The sequence below is a fragment of the Engystomops pustulosus genome, chromosome 3 (assembly GCF_040894005.1).
Source record: "Engystomops pustulosus chromosome 3, aEngPut4.maternal, whole genome shotgun sequence".
NCBI classification, from domain to species: domain Eukaryota; kingdom Metazoa; phylum Chordata; class Amphibia; order Anura; family Leptodactylidae; genus Engystomops; species Engystomops pustulosus.
The window spans coordinates 52,507,747-52,530,230 of NC_092413.1; the positions used below are offsets into that span (position 1 = coordinate 52,507,747).

At 41.6% G+C, this 22,484-nt stretch overlaps 2 protein-coding genes across 4 annotated transcripts in view; one reads left to right on the forward strand and one right to left on the reverse strand.

Annotated features, from left to right (window-relative positions):
- Positions 1-373: 373 nt before the first annotated feature.
- On the reverse strand, positions 374-9,398 carry RDH13 (retinol dehydrogenase 13). Of its 3 annotated transcripts, XM_072140782.1 has the most exons (8): positions 9,310-9,325; positions 7,000-7,083; positions 3,953-4,071; positions 3,250-3,405; positions 3,060-3,164; positions 1,810-2,022; positions 1,026-1,127; positions 374-719 (listed from the first exon to the last, which is right to left on the reverse strand). In XM_072140782.1, exons 4-8 carry the CDS (start codon positions 3,389-3,391, stop codon positions 493-495), a joined length of 789 nt encoding a protein of 262 aa, XP_071996883.1. In that variant the 5' UTR covers positions 3,392-3,405; positions 3,953-4,071; positions 7,000-7,083; positions 9,310-9,325; the 3' UTR covers positions 374-492. The 3 variants fall into 3 exon arrangements, with proteins under 3 accessions (XP_071996883.1, XP_071996884.1, XP_071996882.1); XM_072140783.1 differs by lacking the exon at positions 7,000-7,083 and having other exon boundaries at positions 9,310-9,398; XM_072140781.1 differs by lacking the exons at positions 7,000-7,083; positions 9,310-9,325 and adding an exon at positions 4,782-5,069.
- A 35-nt stretch (positions 9,399-9,433) lies between these two features.
- SOS1 (SOS Ras/Rac guanine nucleotide exchange factor 1) overlaps positions 9,434-22,484 on the forward strand; it is a 67,929-nt gene continuing 54,878 nt past the window's right edge. Inside the window, exon 1 of the mRNA XM_072140780.1 lies at positions 9,434-9,871. Coding sequence (XP_071996881.1) covers positions 9,785-9,871 — 87 coding nt within the window. The 5' untranslated portion in view covers positions 9,434-9,784. The remainder of the gene's footprint in view (positions 9,872-22,484) is intronic.

Here is a 22,484-nt window from a genome sequence, read left to right on the forward strand (position 1 = left end):
CGCACGCGATCGGAGTGTGGCGCATCGGCGCCGGCTTGCATGCGACAGAAATCGGGGGGCGTGGCTATTGGACAACCCGACGGATGCGGACAAACCGTGGATTTTTAAAACGGAGTTGTGTCGCAAGATCAAGCACTCATATGCACCAGGAAGAAGCAGGTGAACTCCGCCGCACAATCTTAGTGAATCGCGGCAAACCCGAATCCTATTCGGACAATGCACCGCGGGATCGCGACAGGACCGGGTAAGTAAATCTGCCCCATTGATCCACTATATAAAACCTGTAAGCTTACCGCAATGTGGCTCCATCACCAAGAACAAAACTAAATACAGAAATTTTAAAATTCAAGAATTGCAAAAAAGTGTTGTGGAATTTAAAGGAATGACCAGCACCAAAATTTATTAGTGTATGGAACAGTTAGTAACACACTTAAGATTGCTCAGAACCTTCACTGAAGGTGATTAATTTCTCCAAGATACATCATAGCAGTGTTATAGGCTACATTCTTGTAATGCTTCATCAAGATGTACAAGTCTAGCACTTGCTTCCCAGAGTTTCTGTGCCGAGACCTCATCCAGAGCTTGTTTGGCTGGTTCTTTTTCTTTCAATGCATTAAAATATTTTCCAGAGGTCCCTTGAAGATCTTCATCAACAGCCAGGAATACACTGGACTGTGCCGCTTGTTTTGCACTCTTTATCACAAACCAAAATATTGGAGCTGAAAAACCACATACAATGGATAAAGTTATAATATATGCATTGAATCACTTCAGCTTTTAAATATGTACTAGATCCATTAAATCTGTATGCGTTATGCTGCCTTTATGGGGTCTTTAGGGTTTTCAACACTGTACTATTTTGTCTGGCAGCATAAGACATATAAGTTAGTCTGCCAGACAAAATAGTACAGCAACATAAACCCTAACGACTTAACTATAGTAAATGGGGGGACACTAGGCCCAGATGCTAGAAATGCTGACAACACTCATTGCATTACATTATTCTAAGATTGAATAAATCTCACCTAGTACAGTACTGGAAAAGGCAGATTGGTGCATTCCAGTGTGTCTTCCCAGTTCAGTATCTGCAACACCAGGGTGCAGAGAATTAACTGTAACTCCAGTTCCTGAAACAAATTAGTTATTTCATTAGCAAAAAAAAAAAAAAAAAAAAAAAATAGAAAGCTCTAAACATTTAGAACAAAACGCAAACTTTAGTTTTGTAAATAAACAGGTACAGCCACTTCTTCATTGACAGCTGTTACTGTACCAGGCCAGTTGTTACTGATGGGTGTCTTCTTTCTGCCAGTCCCATAGAAATGATTGGAACAGAGTTGGTTCATGCACAATACTGATCCATTCACTCAGGGACCTCATTTTCTACACCAGTTGGCCCCAGTGATCCTGTGTATACATGATATGGTTTCTTGAGGGGGAAACTTCATTAAGGTCTACATACAATTTCATAGTTTCATATCTGATCTACCACCAAAAAGCATGGTTAGATTAGGGATTCTTACTCATAGATCCAGGCACCATGACTGTTATTTTCTTTTATGTGTTATACATGATCTCCTTCCTTGTAAAATCAACTTTTGACATTAGATTTACTTTAAGCAGAAGTTGATGACACTGTAATGTCTTAACAGGCTGTACCCGATACACATCTTGTTTATAACCAAATAGTAGGGGAAAGGCATTGTACAATAAAGTGATCAGATATGATTATCTTTTGTGAGTATCTATGAACCAGCCATAAAACTGAGATTAACAATCACACAAAATTATTATATTTTGTCAAATCCTTACCTTGCAATCTTTTTGCTAGTTCATTGGTGAACAGTACATTGGCTAGTTTGCTCTGGCAGTAAGCAGCCTTTGTGTCATATTTCTTCTTCTCCCAATTTAAATCCTGAAAGTCAATCTCTCCAACTATGTGAGCTAAGGAAGATACATTAATAATGCGAGACTGACCCGATTCCTTGAGCCTATCAAGTAACAGATTAGTCAAGAGAAAGTGACCTGTAAAGAAATAAGGAAGAAAAACAAATGTCATTATTTACATTTTAAAGATGTCATAGGATCCAATAAAAAAAGGACCATGCCATGGCTGCATTCCATAAAACTGAACAGAGTGCGGATGATTGCACTATAGTAATATATGATACAAAAAGTCCCTTCTTCCCTGCGTATCAGCAATGCCGAACTGTAATCATAAATAATACTAGAGCGCTTCTGTTTTCTGGGGAACAAGGGACTCCTTACATCATTTATCACTATGATGTTTTTAGTCCCACCATCTGCACTGTGGTTGGCGTGTGAAATGTCGACCAGCTTGACACAACCCTCTTAAAAAGGACAACTGTTCCAGATGTAGAACTGCTGAAATATCACAAATGGAGGTCTGATCAAAGGTTATTATATTTCATTATTATTATTTCAAAAAAGCTAAGTATTAGTACAGAAATCTAAGAATCTTAAATTTTTTATAATCTCAGACATTTTAGGCCTCCAGAAACTTTATTAAACGAAGTATATTAAACCTGTGTCACAATACTACAGCTTTGCTCCTATTCATCTATATGAATGCTGGACAGCAGCATAGTGCTACATAGTGCACGGTCTTTGGCTCCTGACCACATCCACAGTAAAGAACAGCCAATCAGTGCAGGTTGAAAAGTGGGGTACCAGAAAACCTGTTAAAAGGAAACCTACTATTTGATTCGATGCATTATGAAGAAAACATACCTTGAGAATGCTGTAGCTACACTGATGCAGGATCATATCTTGGTAAATCCCTGTGCTGAGTGGTTTTGCTGATAAAACAGATATTCAAATAATCAAATGGTAGGTTTCCTTTAAGGTACCGATAATCTAACAAGAATGTACCTGCTATAAATCCAGTTTTACAGAAAGCCTACACCAGGACAAAGTATTTGTGGGTTTACAAGTTACTGGTATAAAAAGACAACTAAACTCTGTAGGCCAACAGTCCAATTACTTATTTAGATCTTATTTAGAAGTTTTAGAAAGTAATTCCATTGGCTTAAAATTCTTACCCAAATGATTGACTCCAAACTGCATTTCAAATCCATCTTCTGTCTTCCAGTGAGGACATCTCATTACTGCTGCGTTATTAATTAAGACATCTATGTGATGCTCCTCTACAAAGAGACAAAACAGAGCTATTTCACGTTTGTCTAGAAAACTGCCAATGCTGGGTGCAAATACATTAGACTTCTCTGTTACCTTTTAAGATGTTCTTTGCAAATTCTTTGATAGATTTGGTAGATGCCAAGTCCAGGTGTTTGGCAAATACATTGTGATTAAGCGTTTTGCCACGGACTTCTCTTGCCGCATTTTCGCACTTTCCCATGTCGCGACATGCCATGATTATTCTACCACCTATAGATCAATGAAGTCATGTGTCATATTTTTGCAGATAACTTTTGAAATCACAATTAAATTTGTAATTGCAGATGATCATGCAAAATAATGAAAAAAAAAAAAAGGTGCGTATACTTAACTATCAAGCCCATTTCCCCCCTCTCAGGAGATTTTCATTTTCTGCTTTCCAGTGATGATCTGTTAGCACATGACAGCTACCGTCCATCTCAGACTACAGTGGTCAATGCACACTCATTGCAGGCAAAAAAAAAAATAGATACTGGCGCAGCAACATTTAAACATCCAGAAATTGTAATGGGTGTATATTGCTTTTCTATCTTTAATTGAAATGATCGTCTTTACAAGAGAAATAATGGTAAGACCACCATTGCCTTTACTTCTATGGGACATCTCACATTGTTGTAGTTCACCATCTTCTTCAGTCACCAAAAAGTGAATAGTAGAGTGGTACAGCAATACAATGCAATACAGGTGTATTCACACAGGTTTCTTGTACTCACTTGCACTTTTAAGTGACCATTTAATGGTTCAACCAAAATCTTACCTCTTCTGGCAAGCTCCAAGGCAGTTTCTTTACCAATTCCTGTATTAGCACCAGTTACTATCACAGTTTTTCCTTCGATCTTTGCTTTGCTTGGACATACACCGCCACCTACATAGTCCCTGGGGAAAGCATAGAGCAACGACTGTTACAAAATGCAATCTAGAGTAATATGAAAGATGTCTTGAACCCCTTCCAGATGTCGCCGATATGATGGCTCCTGATATTTAGTTATCACTGCAGGCTATTGCGACCACCTATGCCCTGGGCTGAAGCAGCCTCCTGGAACCTGGACTGCCAGGGCCACCTCAGACTCATACATTTATGCCAATCGATAGTCAGTTCAATCATTAAAAAAAACAAACAAACAACAAAACACACCATACATCAAACATCTTACTTCCCCCCTTCTGGCTGATCAAGGAGCTGCCATCATCTGCTGCTCAATGCAGGACAGTGATTGACAGATATGGCATCAACCAAACATGTGCTGCAGGGGCTGGCATGAGGAAACCATAAACTAAGCTGACTGTATCCCTTATCCAGGCAGTCGCAGAATTGGGGGGGGGGGGGGGGGGCTAAGTTCTTCATAGCTGAACTGTGATGCCCAAGTTCCATTGATGTTAATGGAGAAGGTTAAACAGGTTCAGCTTAGCACAGAGTTCTACAATTCTAGCTGCTGGGGGACTACAACATCCAGCATGTCCACAAAGCAGCAGGCTCTAAGCGCATGCTGGGTGTGGTAGTTGTGCTTGTATCTGGAGCTCCATACATTTTACAGAAGTGACACATAATGATGCCATGACACAGTGTCATTCTATACATGACTTACTTCAGGAGGACAGAAGCTCCAAAGAACGTCCCCACCATGGAAGCTCCGAGCACATACTTATTGATGGCCACCATCTCTAGCAGCACCAGCAGAGGTCACTGCACTGCACAATGTGACTGCCAGGACTTCCTGCTAGGACTAACGGGTGCTCGTGAGAGTCAAATCTGTAATAGGTTTTCCTTATCACCATAGAAAAGCACTGTCTGAATGAGTGTCCTGGCTCACGGCTGTAACCAGCAGCGCATTCACTAGACATCCATAGAGACAGTATTGTATTATTCAGCTGACCACCAGAGAGAGCTATGGCCTATACTAACAGCATCTGGAGCTGTACAAATATCTATAGACGCAGCCCCCCCTAGTGGCGACTAGTGATCATACCTCCAAACCATCTCTAATTCAGATTGACAGTCCCATATTATCAGGTCTGTCTATATGTCCGTGGATGTGACATATAGATTGATGATTATATATATTATTGTCATAATAAATTTTCAAAATGGACAGTAAGGCTAAATTCACACTATCGTTCCTTCCCTCTTAAAAAATTGAATAATGGAGTTTTAGCGGAGGTTTGACGTACCAGTTACGTACCCATTGACATCAATGTAAATTTTATGTCATCCGTTATGGTCAATTTGGCATGGATCCGTTATCAATGTGTTTTTTTTTAAAATGGGGGAAAAGTACTGCAGCTTCTGCCATTTTTTCTGTCCAAAAAAAGCATGGATCTCTGCTTATACGAAACATAACGTAGGACATAAAATTTACATTGAGGTCAATGGGATTTAAATGATAAATATAAATCCATTAAACCTCTATTATTTAACATAAGTAAGGAACGGCTGTGAGAAATGAGCCTAAATGACATGTCTTCAGTTATGTTCAGTTTATTTATCATTCATTTACCCTTTCTAACAGAGTTCAATAGATGGAAAGGCTGACGGTAGTTTCAACTCTCGGTACGACCACACGTTCAGTTTTTCAGATGCAGTTTTTGAATTATATGTCTCTTAATCCATTATCATCCACAGCAGCCTTTGACTTTTTGAATCTGAAAAACTGAACATGTACACGCACCCTTGTCAGCAGAGAGTAGCTATAAGAAACCCAGACCAGAACCTTATACAGCATTTAGGGTACGGTCACAGGTACCGTTAGCACTGCGTATTCTAGCACAATGGAGGCGTGCCTCAGCCAGAACACATTTGCAGTGAAACGCATGTAATCGGTAAACAATCGCATTTAACTGGAAACACCAACAAGATCGGTCTAAGGCACAGCCCTCTGCGCTTGTGTTGCGCTTGTAAACACAGCGCTAGCAGTACAGGTGACCATGGTCAAATGCTGCATTTTGGTTGTGTTTTCATTGAGTTTTGAAAAGCATTACAACAGCTGAGGAGAAGTAATTTGCCTAATTACATTAGTGTTAACATTTGTGTTTACAAAATGCAAAGTAAACACGATGGTAAAATGTGTTTACACTTGCATTAACATCACATTTACATTGCGCTTTGTAAACGCAAATGTTAACAGTAATGTTATTTAATGCGTTTCAAAATGGAAAGTGTGACCGCACGCAGCATTGAAATAATCAACTTTGAATTATTATGCAAATGAGCAGCATAAAGTCACAGAGGCAAGGAGCTGAATGAAAAAGTCCGCTCTGTAGGAGCTACACTGAACGGCTTGATCACAGTAATAGGTGAGCACACTGTTACTGTGCACAATAGACCTGTATAGGGGCCCTGAGCTAGCTGCAATGCTAAAGTGGAGAGGGGGCCCAGCCTTAGCCTCAGGGTGGCAGTCTTTTTTGTTACCCCACTGGTTAGGTATCTGTTGGGGTGTGTGTTGTGTTACTGGACCAAAACCTATTGGAGCCTCTTGCACATGTCAACACTTGCGGAAAAGATGTATCGAAGAACAGGAACATAAAAATAATAGCTGGATATTTTAATAACAACAACCAAAAGAAGACAATAGCGAGGAGGAAAATAAACCCTGCTCTATTATCATCATCTATCTGTTCATTGCTGAGATGAGAACAGCTCTGCCACATTGTTGGATTGCGGAAACAATGCAGCCGAGGCGAAAATGCTAACCCCCACCCCCAATGAAACAACCTACAACAATAGAAGTCAGTTAATGACATGGACATTAGTGACATCTAGAACCGTACAGGTGATGAATTGCCCAATCAGGAAAAGGATTTATTTACTATTTCTTCTGGCCATGGTTTATCGCTGCTGAATTCCGAGTCAAATGTCTTCATCTCCATTCAGCACCACTCCACACAGCGCCCCTAAAACACAACAGTCACTTACAGTATAATGGAGCGTGTTGCTAAATATATTATCCTCACAACACAACTAAGACTTCACTACATAATAGATCCTTTATATAGTCCCCCCAAATAAATTATAGTGTCTACAGCAGCCATAATTTATTATGTATACCACACTACAGCACCCTGCTAATTTATATACATACCTGATTTTTTCATATACAGTTCCCCTATTTATAGCAGCCTCTATTTATAACAGCCCCCATATACATACTCCCAAATTAAATTATATGCAGTACTCCATCAGCAGCACACAGCCTTCCCCCAGTATACACAGCCTTAGGCTACATTCACACTACAGTATGGGGGACGTATATACGGCCGATATACATCCCCCATACACTTACTATGGGCTCACGGCCCTGTACGGGAGCGGTACGGCGCAGCACACGTGCGGCACCGTACCGCTCTGTAGCCCGGGGAAAGATAGGACATGTCCTATCTTTCCCCGTATTACGGCGCCGTTCGCCATTACTTCCTATGGAGAGGGTCGGGGGTGAGCTGTGCTCACCTCCTCCTCCTCTCCCCGCGCTGCCGTGTGCCTGCCATGCTACGGGGCGGCGGGCTCACGGCAGTGTGAATTTAGCCTTAGTAACATCATATATATCCTCCCCCAGTAATCAGAGCCTCCCCCCAGTATATACAACCTCCCCCAGTATACACAGCCTTTCCCTAATAGTATATAAAGCCATGACACCACCAGTATACAAAGCACCAGTAGTATCATATATAGCAGTGATGGCGAACCTTTTAGAGACCGAGTGCCCAAACTACAACCAAGACCCACTTATTTATCGCAAAGTGCCAACACAGAAATTTAAATTGTGATTTATGCTCCGTGCTCTGCACAGCTTTCATTCATATCAGCACCCTGAGGACACCAATAAAGCAGAAAATAGAAGGAATTTGGATGATCATTGTAGCTTCCCTCCAGGGTCCCATAAACAGGAAGAATTGTCAGGGCCGGAGCCGGAATTACAATGATAATCCAGATCTGTCCACACCTTCCCACTCTTCCAGTAGTCCCAGGTAGTGTTGTCACTTTAAAATAGCTCTGTGCACAGCAAGTCCTGGGCTGTCTGGGACTGCAGGAAGATACCTGGAGTCATCTCTGGTTATGGCCTGAGTGTCCCCGCAGAAAGGGCTCCGAATGCCACCTCTGGCACCCGTGCCATAGGTTCGCCACCACTGATATATAGCCTCCCCCCAGTATACACAGCCTTTCCCTAATAGTATATACAGCCATGACACCCACAAAAATAATAAGGGTGATGCCACACATGGCGTTTTGAGCCCGTTTTTAAGCAGTCCGTTAAAAAAAGCATGCGTCTTTGAAAACACACCCGTTTTTGACCATTTTCAATCAAGATGCGTTTTTTAACGGACTGCTTAAAAACGGGTTCAAAACGCCATGTGTGGCATCACCCTTAACCTGGTACTTACCTCCAGCCCTAGCGCTCCCCCGCAGCTCCTCATCCTCTTCTCCTGCCGGCAGCCACGCTGTCTGTAGTGACACAGGAGTGCTGTGCTGCACTGCCCTGCCCTGCCTGTAATCATTGTTGTGGAATGTGTCAGCGCATAGTGTTAATGTGCCCTTAATTTAGAATTATTTTATAATCCTATTTCAGTTTTGTATCCATAAAGTTATTTCAGTTTTGCTGAGCGATACAATGAGAACAATATAATATAGTGCTAGACAGCACTGCTTCTACACTCCTGCCCATAGGCTATGTATTGTATTGCAGATTATTTCTAAGCTGCAATACCACAAATAACCTATGGGCAGAGGTGGCACTATTTCAGGGTAATAGCAGACATATTTTTCGATTCCTGGATCTTAAATTGAGCCATTTGGCTAAACAGTGAGAAGCACACTTCTCAGAAACCTTGTATGAGAAACTTTCTATCATAGTGTCTGAGATTAATAAAGTTACATGAAAAAAAAAGCACAAGTGTTTCTCAGGCAGGGAATGGAGGCGTGGCCAGACACGTTTGTCACGTGATAGTGGCAGGCAGCCCTTCTGTCCTCCCAGGGGCGCGCAGGCGCGGTGCGAGCCTCTTCCAACGGCCGCTGAGCGCAACTGACGGGAGAGAACGCAGGGGGAAAATAAACAACAACAATAATAATAACAAGCAGCAGCAGAGAGTGACACGGCCGCTGACTTCCGGCGACACCACCGGCACCTGACGCTGCTGCCTGGCGGACAAGGGAAGGCGGCCTGGGCGGCGGAGTGGGCAGACACAAGGGAGGGGAGCCGATCACACGGCCGGGGGGCACCGGGGTCTCGCTGTCCATGCCCCGCGGCGGAGATGAGCTGCGGGTGATTCCGTTGTCCTCCGCGCTGTCGGGGCGGCCCGAGAGGGAGAGCTCAGCGGCCGCGGCCTCTCGTCTCCCCTGACAGCCTGGGCGATTGTGGGGTGACCTGGCTGCATGTCCTCACACAGCTGTCATATATGTGCAGGCAGCCGCCCCCCTTCTCCCCGCACAGGGGCGCTGCGTCTCCCAGCTCCCTCCATATGCTGCCCCTAGTAAGGGGCGCCCCCCGCATGGACGATCTTATGCCTTAATACTGGCCGCTGCTGCCTCCTCTTAAAGGGATCTTCTATCTGGCGACGTGTGACAGCTCCCGAGGACCGGGCCTCCCCTCCTCCTGCAGTCATGCAGGCGCCCCAGCTGCAGTACGACTTCTTCAGTGAAGAGAATGCCCCAAAGTGGAGGAATCTGCTGGTTTCCTCCCTCAAGAAGGTGAGAAACAGTGTCCTACAAGATATGGTTATATCCACCAATCACATCACAGCTTTCATTTTTCTACTGCGGCTTAGAAAGTGAAAGCAGTGATCTGATTGGTGAGAAAGCATTCCATCTCTTCTGTGCTTTGGCTCTTCATGTTTTCAGGGTTGCTTTTAGCTGCTACAAGATTTTTTTCTATCCACAGGAATGGATAGAACTGTGAGATTGGTAGGGGTCCAGCCAAAAGATACCTTGATCAGTGGTAGGGGGGTCATGTAGACTTCTCATCTGCCACCCCCTATACTTCATCATTGTAGGGCAACTCAACTCCTGGACCCGAAGTGGTTAAGCAGATTTCCAATTTTTATGTAACAAGTAGAATACCTGAAAAACCTAACTGCTGTACTTTCTTCTAAAAATGGCAGCAATATTGACAAAAGCCATGTTCAGGTGTGGCGCTGTTTTTGGAAGAAAGCAGCCATGTTTACCAACTACTGGACAACCCCTCTAAATATGCCTAAAATTGGTTCGGATTGATAGTGATGACAGGTCTATTATAAGTGGGGTAAGCTCACATATGTGTCACTTGCCCACTTTTATTTTTATAAAGATAAGTAGAATCACTGAAATACTGAGCAGCCCCAGTCAGAGGGTTTGGATGCTGTGGTTGTCTAATTAGGACTGCTAAGGTCTTTGATGATGACTGATTCTTTGGTTACTGATAAGTAAAAAAAAATAATAAAATAAATAAAGAAGGTAGGCTTCCCCCAGTCCTTGCCTCTGGTCCAGCATGGCGCCTTCCTTCACTAACCTCCTCTTTTGTTCACATTAATAACAATAATAAAATAATAATTCTTTATGTAGCGCCTACAGATTATGCAGTGCTGCACAAAGCATGTTAAATTGTTCCCTGTCCCCATGGGGCTCACAATCTAAACATTGACATTGCTCGAGCCGTAGTCTATGGCTGGTGCATTTCTATCATTTTTGAATGATAGATACAATGAATATTGTATTGAAAAAAATTGTTCTAGTGTCAATGTTCAATTGGATCCTGATATTTTTTTTTTTTTGTGCGAAGATTCAGTGTTCTTCAGTATGTTGTATTGTCTTTTACTAGGTGACTTTGGTTGCTTTTTTTTTGTTGTCTTCTGTTAAAGAGGTTTTATGACCCATATGTCTGATCGCTGGAGTCCGACCAATTGGTCTTTTTCTGTGTAGAGGTATTCACTAAGGCAGTTTATCACTTGATGTGGGTTTTTTTTTTTTTGTTTTGTATGACCTTAAAGCGTTACCCAATAGAGGTAAACCAGCTCTGCTGTATACATTGTCAAAGTGGCCCTAAACTTTTTACACAAATCAAACTTTCCACATGTTTAAAGTTGTAAAATACCATGACTAGCCTGTGCTATATGACAGCCTTATCTAGAATTTATAACGGTGATCCTGGATCAGTGTTTCCCAACCACCACTTCCTTAGAACCTGATCCTAGTTTTCTCAGATCTCAGCGGCACAACTTATCCCTTTTACAATACAGCCAGGAAACTGATTTAACTGTTGTAAGAGCTATGGCAACAGCACGGCTCAATTCTACACTGTTACTATTAAATCCAACCATGGCTGACAGCGCAAATTTCATGGGAAGCTGGCTCATGGGTGCAGGTTCCCAAGGTTTGTGGTATAGTCTTTGGATTTGCCTTAAAGAGGACCTGTGAGGCAATTTGGTTCTAAAATCAACCTGTATATCACTATGTTGTGGCCTAAATAAAAAACAAACTTTGTACTTTCCTAGATGTGAGTTTGAAGGGCCTCGTTGGACTTGCATCAACAGATCCCTCACCAGCGCCCCCTCCATGTTGCGGGGTGGTGAAACCTGGACAATATCCCAGTGTCGCTGCACATGCACCAGACCTATGGCGCTTGTACAGTGAAGCCGGGGTACACTACACTGGCTTCACTAACCGCATTGTGCAGGTGGGGGGAGCTCCGGCTTAAACATAAATGTTTGGCTTTGGCTTTTTTTAGTGCAACCGTGTAGGGGTAGATTCTGGCCACAAAACCTACAGTCCATAAGAACCTGTGGGTAGTTTAATGTCCCAAATTGCCCTGACAGGTTCCCTTTAAAGGACATCCACCACCAGATTACTGGTGTTAGACTATCCACACAATCATGCTTATTATTTTAGGAAAGTTGATTGCCGGCTTTTTTCTAATTTATAGGGGTCCGGAATACCTAACCATAACAATATGTAAATGAGCCTGAGGCACTCGTGCTGAAGTCGTGTTTCATGGCTCTGCCGGCCACTGGTTATGCACGCTCCGCCACTTGGTGTTCACTTCTTTGTGCCTTCACACTCTTCGCAGACATCTGATGATGTCAGCCGGCTGCCTGCAAGCCTTGGGCATGTGCTGGATACTCTACCACCAGTAATCTGGTGATAGATGTCCTTTCAAGTATAATGGCAGCAAACACAGTGCTGCACTGTAGGAAATTTGTTAAGAAATTGAGTGGTTTTTGTGATTGCATATCTATTGGTGGTTTTGCTCTCAGATCCTCCATTGCAAATGGAGAAACTACAGATTGAAACTGGGCAGCGATGAGGCTCTTCCACTATACTGCTATGCTACCACACAGAAAGTTGGCTTCTTTCATTTTCATTTTGAAGCCTGTAGGATATGTGCAACAGAGTTCTAGAATAAAATGTAACCTCAGAAGGCTTTCAGATACACTGCTCACTACAGGAGAAGAGCAGCATACAGAAGCTGCTTTACTTAATGAAGCATGTTGTAAAGTTTACTATTATCAACATCTCTATTAGTTTCTGTAATAATAATAATAAAAAATTAAATTGAAGGTTTAGTTACACATGAATGAAAATGGCTTCTTATGTTATGATATGCAATATATCCCCTTTTGAAAGACGATGGCTTTTTGGGAAAAACCCTTCAATGCACCTAGCACTCAAACCAGTCTGTTTCTTCCTTCTCATTTCAACTTCCTTTTGCAATGTTTTGAGAGAATCATTTACCTTTTATATAACTACTTAAATATGTAAAACTTAAAGGAAATCAACCACTTAAAAAAAAAAAAAAAAAAAAGGCTACAAATACTCACCTTCTCCTCACCTTGATTCCGACTCTGTCCGTCGTTAATCTTAACATGCTGGGATCACCTAGTAAAGAAACTTATAATTGGGAGCACGGGGACAAGATGTCCAGCGCTCCAGGCGGCTGATTGCACATGCCCCTTGCCACCAGCGTGGAAGAGGGTGGTGACGTCGCAGGCCTGATTCGTGCCTCTTGCGTGACCTCGCTGCTATTTGCAAAAATTTTTTTTTGTGTGTGATTGATTTCCTTTAGTGTCCAAACTGTATCTCCTTTGTGTGCCCAGCAGCCTCCACTTCAGAGCGCCATATACTACTTGCGTGGATGTATTGGAACAAACCCTCAGAACAGTGATAGATTTGCGACGTGGATTTAGTCTCAACTATGTTACATTGTAAATTACACCCAGATATAGGAACTACATTTAGGCCTCAATCAAATGAACATATGCTCATCACAGAGACCCCCACCGATCAGCATGTTAGGCCCTTTCCCATGGATAGGTCCTAACCTGTTTGTTGGGAAAATCCCTTTAACTATAGAGCTGAAGCTTCTTAGCATTTCAGATGTATTGTGCACAGAGGAAGGAGGGGCGGGGAAGGGGGGCTATCACATCTGACCAACGGTTGGCTCCGTTGTGATAAATTCGTCCCACAGAAGCTCCTTTCCTTTATGAAGAATTTCATATTAAGTTTACTATCAATACCTGCTCCATTCAAAGGTTTAGCCCTTTTTTAAGATGGGAACACTCCTGTACGTCTATATTCAGGTCAGGGAAATACTTTTTTATGTATGTTTAATAAGATTACAGCCAGTCTATAAGAAGTCCTTGTGAAAGCGGAAAGCATTGCCATAAAAATATATAGCCAGCTCCTATAGGTGGCCCCTTGATTCAGGTTGTGAGCGCCTGTACATCTCTCCTTGTGAGTTATTGCTTTATTTTCCACTATGAGTTATCTTCTATAAGACAAAGCTGACAGCTCCTGCAGTGGTGAGCTCATGCACCAAGGAGGGAAGCGCTTGCATTGCAGCTCTACGTGTCTCGGAAGCATTTACCCTGGTAAAAAGTGATGATTTAGTTGCACACGGAGGTATATGGGACGGCTGTGGAGACAATTCCAGCCTCTAATGGATAGGAATTGCCGCATGTGCTATGAGAAATTGAATAAATTTAGAGCAGTGCTTACTGGTAGACAACATTTTCACCATGGATGGTATTTTGCTAAGTAGTATAATTTTAGAGTTTATAACCCCTTGTTATATTTTATAGTCTCTCTGTACTTGATTTTTTTGTACATTGACAACTCCAAGTTTTAACAGCATTCTGAATACTGTGTATTACATTCCCATGTCATAAATGTGGTTTTTTATATATATAAAAACAAACGATCCATCTAAGTTTTTTTTTAATTTATTTAGGAAGTATTGTTTTATTTACCAAAAGTGAAAAGGGCATAACATTTCATGCCCCTCATGGAGCAATTAGTCATTGAAGTGTGTTTCCTTTCTTGGACTTTGCTCCACCACCACTATTGTTGCAAAATACACAAATATGTGTTATTATTTGTATTTATTTATATTATATATTATAACCAACATAAATACACGTATGTATTTATAAACACACCTAACACTTTCAAAAATTGATTTATTCCATAGCCGTATATGCGAAACATAACCAAGAGTACTTTGTACTAACACTAAACCACAAGGGCCACAGTATGGTGCACAATACAATTGGTTTTTCAACTTTTTTTGAAATTGGGACTGGAAAGTGATTGTTCACTTTTTCTACTATTTTTTTTTCTTGCTCTTTATTTATCTGTTCTTAATGGTGTTGCCAGTTTTAGTGGGACTCCACATTGAGTGACAACCTCATGATGTGTCAAGTGACAATTTTGTCCCAGGTGGGAATGTCAACAATGTGACTCTGCCACAACTCCCCCCCCCCCCTTTCCAGGTTTTCCCTTTACACTGGAAACCCCCTTTAATTTTGTAAGTGCAAATGAGATCTTCTGCCCCCCCCCCCCCCAAAGGATAGCCTATAAAGATTAATATATTATAGGTATCTACAGTGTCAGGCTTATGACATTTTTCCCAAGAAAACTTGTCAGCCAATACTGTTACCCGGCGTGCTATGATTTCTCACAGGATAGTTAAATGGGTATTCCAATTACAGGAAATGAATGTCGTTCTTTTTATGATAAAAATGTATACAATTTTCCTATATGCTTTCTGTATCAATTCCTCACTGTTTTCTAGGTCTCTGCAGGCCTTTTATTCTATGGAAAGCTTTTAGGGTTATTACTAGTGGACAGAAATCTGACCTTGGTCACACAGGTGCAAGGCTCGTTATATCACACAGCTCTGATTACTCTCTGTGATACTAATGAGCTGTGCACCTGTGTGACCATGGTCAGATTTCTGTCTACTAGTAGTAAACCTAGACGCCTTCCATTAAATGACAGCAAGCAAAGATCTATATATCTGTGAGGAATTGATACAGAAAGTATATTGGAAAATTGTATAACTTTTATCATTAAAAAAACACAATAATTTGGGAATACCCCTTTAAGGAGAAGCTTGATTGTGATTAGTCAAGCACTAAAAATAAATAAAAAATATGAACAAGTGCCCCACTAGGCCATATTCGTTTCTCATCTAGGAGGAGTCTGACTCTTTATTTACCGTATATACTTAAGTATAAGCCGACCCAAGTATAAGCCAGGCCCCTAATTTTACCACAAAAACCTAGGAAAACCTATTGACTCGAGTATAAGCCGAGGGTGGGAAATGCATTGGTGCCAGCCTGCCCATTCTATAGCCTGCCGTACCCTGCCCCATAGTATATAGCCAGCACCAGTCCCCCAGTATATAGCCTGCCAGCCCATACCCCCTAGTATATAGCCAGCTCCCTGCACCAGTATATAGCCATCAGCGGGGGAAGCCAGAGTATAAGCCAAGTTTTGGGTTTTTTTCTGTGCTGAAAAACTAGGCTAAGTCCATGCAGATAAAATTATTCCGGGTTAGTGACTTGTATATACAGCAATATATATATTTTTTTTCCTGCATATTTTCTTTGGGACAGTTGTAGAATTAATACATGGGGTCAGAGGGTTGTCGTTGGTTCTTAGTACAGTGTCACTTGTGCGCCACCTTCTTGAAGTTGGATTATTCCGATATACAGAAATACTGTAAGCGTGGTACTGAATGTATAAAGGGACCATTGCAACCTATTACAAGTGCCTTTCCAGGAAGCAATGGTTACACCATTTTCCAGTGCTCACTGCTCCCCCTTTGTTTACTTAACCCAACTGTCACCAGTTCATGCCTGGTCAGAGGCACAGCCAAAACCAGGCCGGAGCAGTGACCTCCGCAACGTCGGCGACTGTTGTTGGTGCCAAGGTCACCACTGAGGCCTTTGGCTGCACTAGTGACCAGGTTGCCTACAAACTTGAGCAGTAGTCCTCTTCATATGTCACCAGCTCTTCATTCCTTCATTCTTTAATTAAGGACAGTAGGAAACCAGACACAGACACTGTGCCAAAATGATCAAAATGATGAACGCAACACAGAAAATTTAGATTTGACTTGCTAGACCTATTAGGCACTTGTTTCTTTATTTCACCACAGACTTTCAGTCAACCAAATTTTATGCAAACCTGTCTGGTTCCTGCTGCTCTAGATAAGAACAGGATCTTGTAGAGCAGTGGTTGCGAACCTATGGCACGGGTGCCAGAGGCGGCACTCTGTGCCCTTTTTTGTGGGCACTCAGACCATCAACCCAGAATGAAGTTCACCAGACAGAACTCAAAGAATCTTCCTGCAGAATCTTCCTACAATGATAGATGAATTTGCCCTCCTCCTTTTAACTGTGTTGGTGTCCTTGGGAGGCTGAACGATTGAAAGTTGTCAATGAACAAAGAGAAATAAATTACTGCTTAAATTGCTGCGCTGGCACTTTCCAATAGATAAGTGGCTTTTGGTTGAAGTTTGGGCACTGAGGCTCTTAAAGGTTCGCCATCACTGTTGTAGATGGAGAGAAATTCAATGTTTTATATTATTTGAAGCAGGATTTTTGAAAGAAAATCTTTATAAACTGTTAATGACTCTTAGGAGAGACGATAAGTCCTGTGTGGCTGTGATTGAGAGTTGTACATTTTAAAGGGAACCTGTCGGGGCTATTTGGGGCACTAAACCATCCACAGGTCGTTTTGGATCTGTGGTTTGGTGTCAAAAATCGCCCTTGAGCAAGTCCCTTTTTGGGCCCTATCAGTCTCTTGTGCTTCCCACACCTGTGCAGTCCTTCAATGCATCCGGAGCTGTACACCCTGGCTTCATTGCACAAATGCCATAACCACAGTGCATGCGCATTGATGCCAGGCTTTACTACGTGACTGCGTGTGTGCAGAAAGCATCAGAACTAGGCAAGTACAAACATTTTTTTTAGCGGGCACATAGGACATGCTAAAAAGCAATTTGGGACACTAAACCACTGGTCCATAAGAACCTTTGGGTGGTTTAGATTCCCAAATCACTATGACTGGTCCTCTTTAAGGCAGCCTTCACACAAACGCGTGCAGTCTGTGTGTCAGCCTACTCCCACAGACTACACACCTTCTACCGAATGGGAATCCTTGCGTTCTACAGAAACCTGATGCAAGCACTTTGTCTGCCGGACTGCACCAGCGACTCTGTTAAATAAAACAATGCTGGCTCTGGAGTTTGCCAGCAAGTTAAAACCTGCAACTTTCCTTTCAAAAATTGTCCATAAATTATTTAAAAAATGTACAGGCGTCAGAATTATGTTGTGCAAATGCATTTTTTTAATCAAATTTTTTTTTTTAAAGTTATACAACAATAACTGTTTTCTACTTGGTATCTGGACGGCATGCAAAGTAAAGTTTCAAAAAAATATTTTCCAACGTCCCTATACAATGCATACCTTCCACTAGGAAGGTACAGTTTGTCCCACAGAAAACAAGACCTCATAAGATACTATAAATGAAAAAGGTTATGACGTTTAAAATGTGGCTTTTAAAAGACAAAAATGTTGCAGGTCTTGCATACATAAAATTGTTCCAGACATGTATATTACAAATTTTTTATATTGTTGGCATTGCTGGATTGGTTGCTGTGTTTTTTTGTGGTTTCTCAATTCTTGGGCCTAGAGATTCCTTGGAGAAATTGTCACTGTCTATAAGTTACTATATAAAGTGGAAGCATCTGTATGTTTTAAATTTTCTCTACTATTGTGTTCTATATTTCCAGTTTTAATTCCTCCATTCTGTTCTCACTTAACTCCTACAGCATTACTCCTACATGAGTCATATTCAAAATCTAAGTTGCTGCCTGTCTCTGCTAGATTGCTAGCTCCTTGAGAAGGTCATCTTCTGTTCTAAGGGAGGTTGTCATTTTATTCAGAATTGTCAATTTTTCTTGCATGGGGTGTTTGTTGAACTTTTCTGAATAAATTGTGTTCTTTCAGTGTTAGGACGTGTATTTCCTCTATCAATCATTATTGTACAACTGGCTGTAGGTCAGTCATGTGCTGCTTAAAGGGGTTGGCCTTTTATAGCAAACATTAAAGGAAATCTGCCACCAGAATGAATAATTGTGAACCAAGCACATTGTGCCCCCTCTGGCAGGATTTGTGCTTCTTTCACCTTCTTATGTCCTTGTGTTTTTTTTTTTTTTTTGTTTTTTTTTTAAAGAAAAAAAAGGCTTTACAAATTATGCAAATGATCCTGAGGGGCTCAGGCTCCATTAACACCTATGGCACCTGCCATAGGAGGCACACACCAGTAGGTCAGTGTGCTTACAATCCTTGACCCTGGTGCCATATGACTTTTGAAGCAGTTTTCCCACCAAGCAAGTTATGCCCTATCATGTGGATAGGGCCTAACTTGATGATCGGTGGGGGTCTCGGTGATGAGACCCCCACAGATCACGAGAATGAGGTACCTCCATCGGACCCCTTGTTGCTTCCCCTTTAAGTGGGTAAGTACAAGACCCTAATATGGTCACCCATATTATACTTACCCTGTTAAAGTTTAACCTTTTGCCACCAGAGGAATCATCCAGATTCATCCTCCAAACAGTAATATGGGAGTGGTTATGACGGAGGGGGTGTGCAGACAATAATAGCTACATGACCGTCTTCAGTCACAGGAAGTCAGTCAGTCCAATTTGTTTGACCATTGTGTCACTCCCTTATTGTCATTTTAAAGCGCATATTTTGGGATGAAAAGCAGCCTGTCAACTGGGTGGGTTAATAGGAATAGCTTTTAGCTATCTGTCTGAAGAGTCCGGACAGATTTGGACTAGGCTTATGCCCATTGCAACGTGTACTTTGTAGTTTCGGCACTGTGGAGAAAAGCTGAGTTGATGTGAGATGGTTACAGAGCGACTGGCAGGGCAGGCCGGGCTCGGGCCTGTGCTGTATGCTCGGCTCTCTGCCCATTGATAAAGTAAAGCCAAGAAATGAGAGCAGAACAATGATTCAGTTATTACAACCACAGCAACAGAAGGAAAACATTATACTGTTGCACTAACTGGTGCTCCCGAGGGGGCTTCCAGGTTTTGTGAAAATTACACAGAACTACAGGCAATGTGAGGAGAAGACTTTATTACTCTGGTACACGTTGTAGGATTCTACTGTACTAATCCAGGAATCACTTGGACTCGTAAGGGCCTTATCTATATTTTATCTTTATACTGTGTAATACTTAATACATGGAAATAGGGTTTTTGTAGTTTATCTTTAAGAGTACATCACTATTAAATGATGCCATTGTTTGGACTTGCTTTGGTTTTTGCCATCAATTTGCCGAACTTTTCAGGAGTTGGGAAAAGCTTTCTAGACTTTGGCAATTATCCAGAGACTATTTTAGACTATATAATGAACATTCAGATGATAAATGTTAGATTAGTCAAGGTCCAACTCCTGGAATCCCAATGAACAAATATGTAACAAATAGGGACCTAATCGTTGGCCCCTGAAAGCACAGAGAGCACCTGAAAGTACCCGGGAGGGATGTCGGTCCCAAAAGGCTCACAGATTTATAGAAATAAAGGGGGAGATTCCACTCTGAGAGCAAAACTCTTTCAATCAGAGCTCAGCTTTCATTTCTAAACTGCTGAGGGAAAATGAAATCTGAGATCTGATTGGTTGCTATGAGCAGCTACATCAGTTTTGCTCTAAGACACTTCTGCTAAATCACCCCCAAAGTCTTTTTACATTCACAGATTATAAATGCAGAAACACGCAAGGATTTGGTTTTGTTACCATATTCCTCCTCTGCATGTACACATCTGGCTTCAATGGCTACATAACCATAAAAGAATAATAATTCTTTATTTATATAGAGCACACAGATTAACAGCGCTGCACAAAGCATGACAAATTGGTCCCTGTCCCCAATGGAGCTCTCAATCTAATCAACCTAAAAGTATGTTTTGGAGTGTGGGAGGAAACCGGAGGAAAGCCACGCAAACACAGAGAGAACATACAAACTCTTTGAAAATGTAAGTTATCCAGGTTTTCAGAACAGGTTTATTACAGTAGTGCAGGTTTCTCTTTTTATTTGGCGCAATTGAGTTTATAAAAGGTGTGATTCTAGGTTGTAGCCCTAGCCCGTGCGCCCCTTTAATGCCCTACTATTTTATGCTTACCTCCAGAATAGGAGCATTTATTATGCACTATGGGTTTCTGAGAGTGTTAAGATAACTTTGGTGGACAGGAGCAAATCTACAGAACAAATAACATAAAATGTTCGCCTTTAGTATAATACACATCATGGTAAAATTGTTAGTGTTTCATCTCTTTTTGGCAAACTTGTTACTTTGCTGTAGTTTACTGTACAACGTCAAGCTTTTCGCACAGGCAAATCCTTAAGAGATGAGTAATGTATCGGGCTGCTTTCCACACCTCCAAGCAATTCTAGAATATTTTAGGTGCATTCCTTGTTTTTTTTTTTATGTTTTGTATACATGCCTAACATTGACTCATAGCTATGCTTATCTTTACATTCTTTGCTGTATGTCAAATTTTGACCTGAAATACAAAAGAATCGGAAAGAAAACCAAAAAATATATTGGGGAAAGGTCCCTAGACACCTTGAAGGAGGAATTTGTTCTAAAAGTAAAATCTTATTGATCCTGAGTCTTTATGATTTCAATCTAGGACATGGACGTTGGACGTTGGTGAGACATCTGCCAATGTATAGCTAGATATTGGATGTCGTAATCTATGGTAGAGGGTTCAGTCTGCAGAACCATATAACCCTTTTTTTATTTTGGTGTCCATGCCCTGTAGACTATCCATGCCCTGGTGCAATAATTTTTTTTAATTCTAAGGGTTATATCTGTGAAAAATAGACGTTTCTTAAGTTTGTGCTTCCTGTGTCTCAAAAATCTGGAAAATCCAGATTATTATATTGCTACACTGGGGCCGCAACTGAAGCAAATGATTAAATATTCTCTGTTAAGTGCTATGTAAGATGTTGTGTTCATATAAATGAAGTATAAATAGATGGATTTTTTTCATAGCTACTAAGGTGCTGGGTATTGGAAGTAATAGTTGCAGATTTGATACAGCAGTGTTTGTATGTGTGTCTAAAGCTTGCGTAAAATATGCTGGCATTACTAACAACATCCTCACACAGCACCAAAGATCGCTGACACCCTGTGACTGCCACTACACAGTCCGATGCTGTCAGTGACACAGACATTAGTGGCATCTAGTACCTTACAGGTGACTAGTGGAAGAGGACTTCATTACCATTTCTCCAGGTCATGACAATCCCTGTTGAATTCATCGCCAGATGTTTTCAGCTCCATGTAAGATCTAAACACTGCACCCGTAAAAATACAACAATCACAAACAATATATCACCTGTACTCCTAAGTAGTACCGTATATACTCGAGTATAAGCCGAATTTTTCAGCAACAACCCCCCCCCCTAACTCTGCTTATACTCGAGTCTATGCAAAAAATAACCACCTAAAAATGTAATAAATGGTGCTAACGTAATAAACTAATTTCTAAAACACAACCCTGATGAACTTGTATGTAGTCCTTAATTAAATTATATACAGAACCCCTATTCAGGGGGTTCGCATATTTAGCCTAATCTTCGGTGCTGTGGGTAAGCCTGGTGCAGAGCGGCCGGCTGGCAACGTGAAGAAGAAAGTTAGTTAGTGTTAGTGCAGCGCAGCCGCATCGCGGATAGCCGTCAGCGATTACACAATATATGCGATGCTGCCGGCTTCTCCTACAGGTCCCCGCTGACAGGGGCGTGCTGGAGGTGTGTCTGCCGGCCCCCTTATGAATAACGCAGACTCCAAGCGCACAAGATACGAGAATCCAACCTCTTATTTAGTGAGAGGTCGGATCGGTTTAAATTTACCACAAATACATTTTTTTAAAAACTGGCTGGGGAGAAAGGGGGCTGGGGAGAGGTTTATGGGGGGCACATTTGGTGGGGGTCATTTTCAGGGTGACAGGACCTCTTCAAGCCA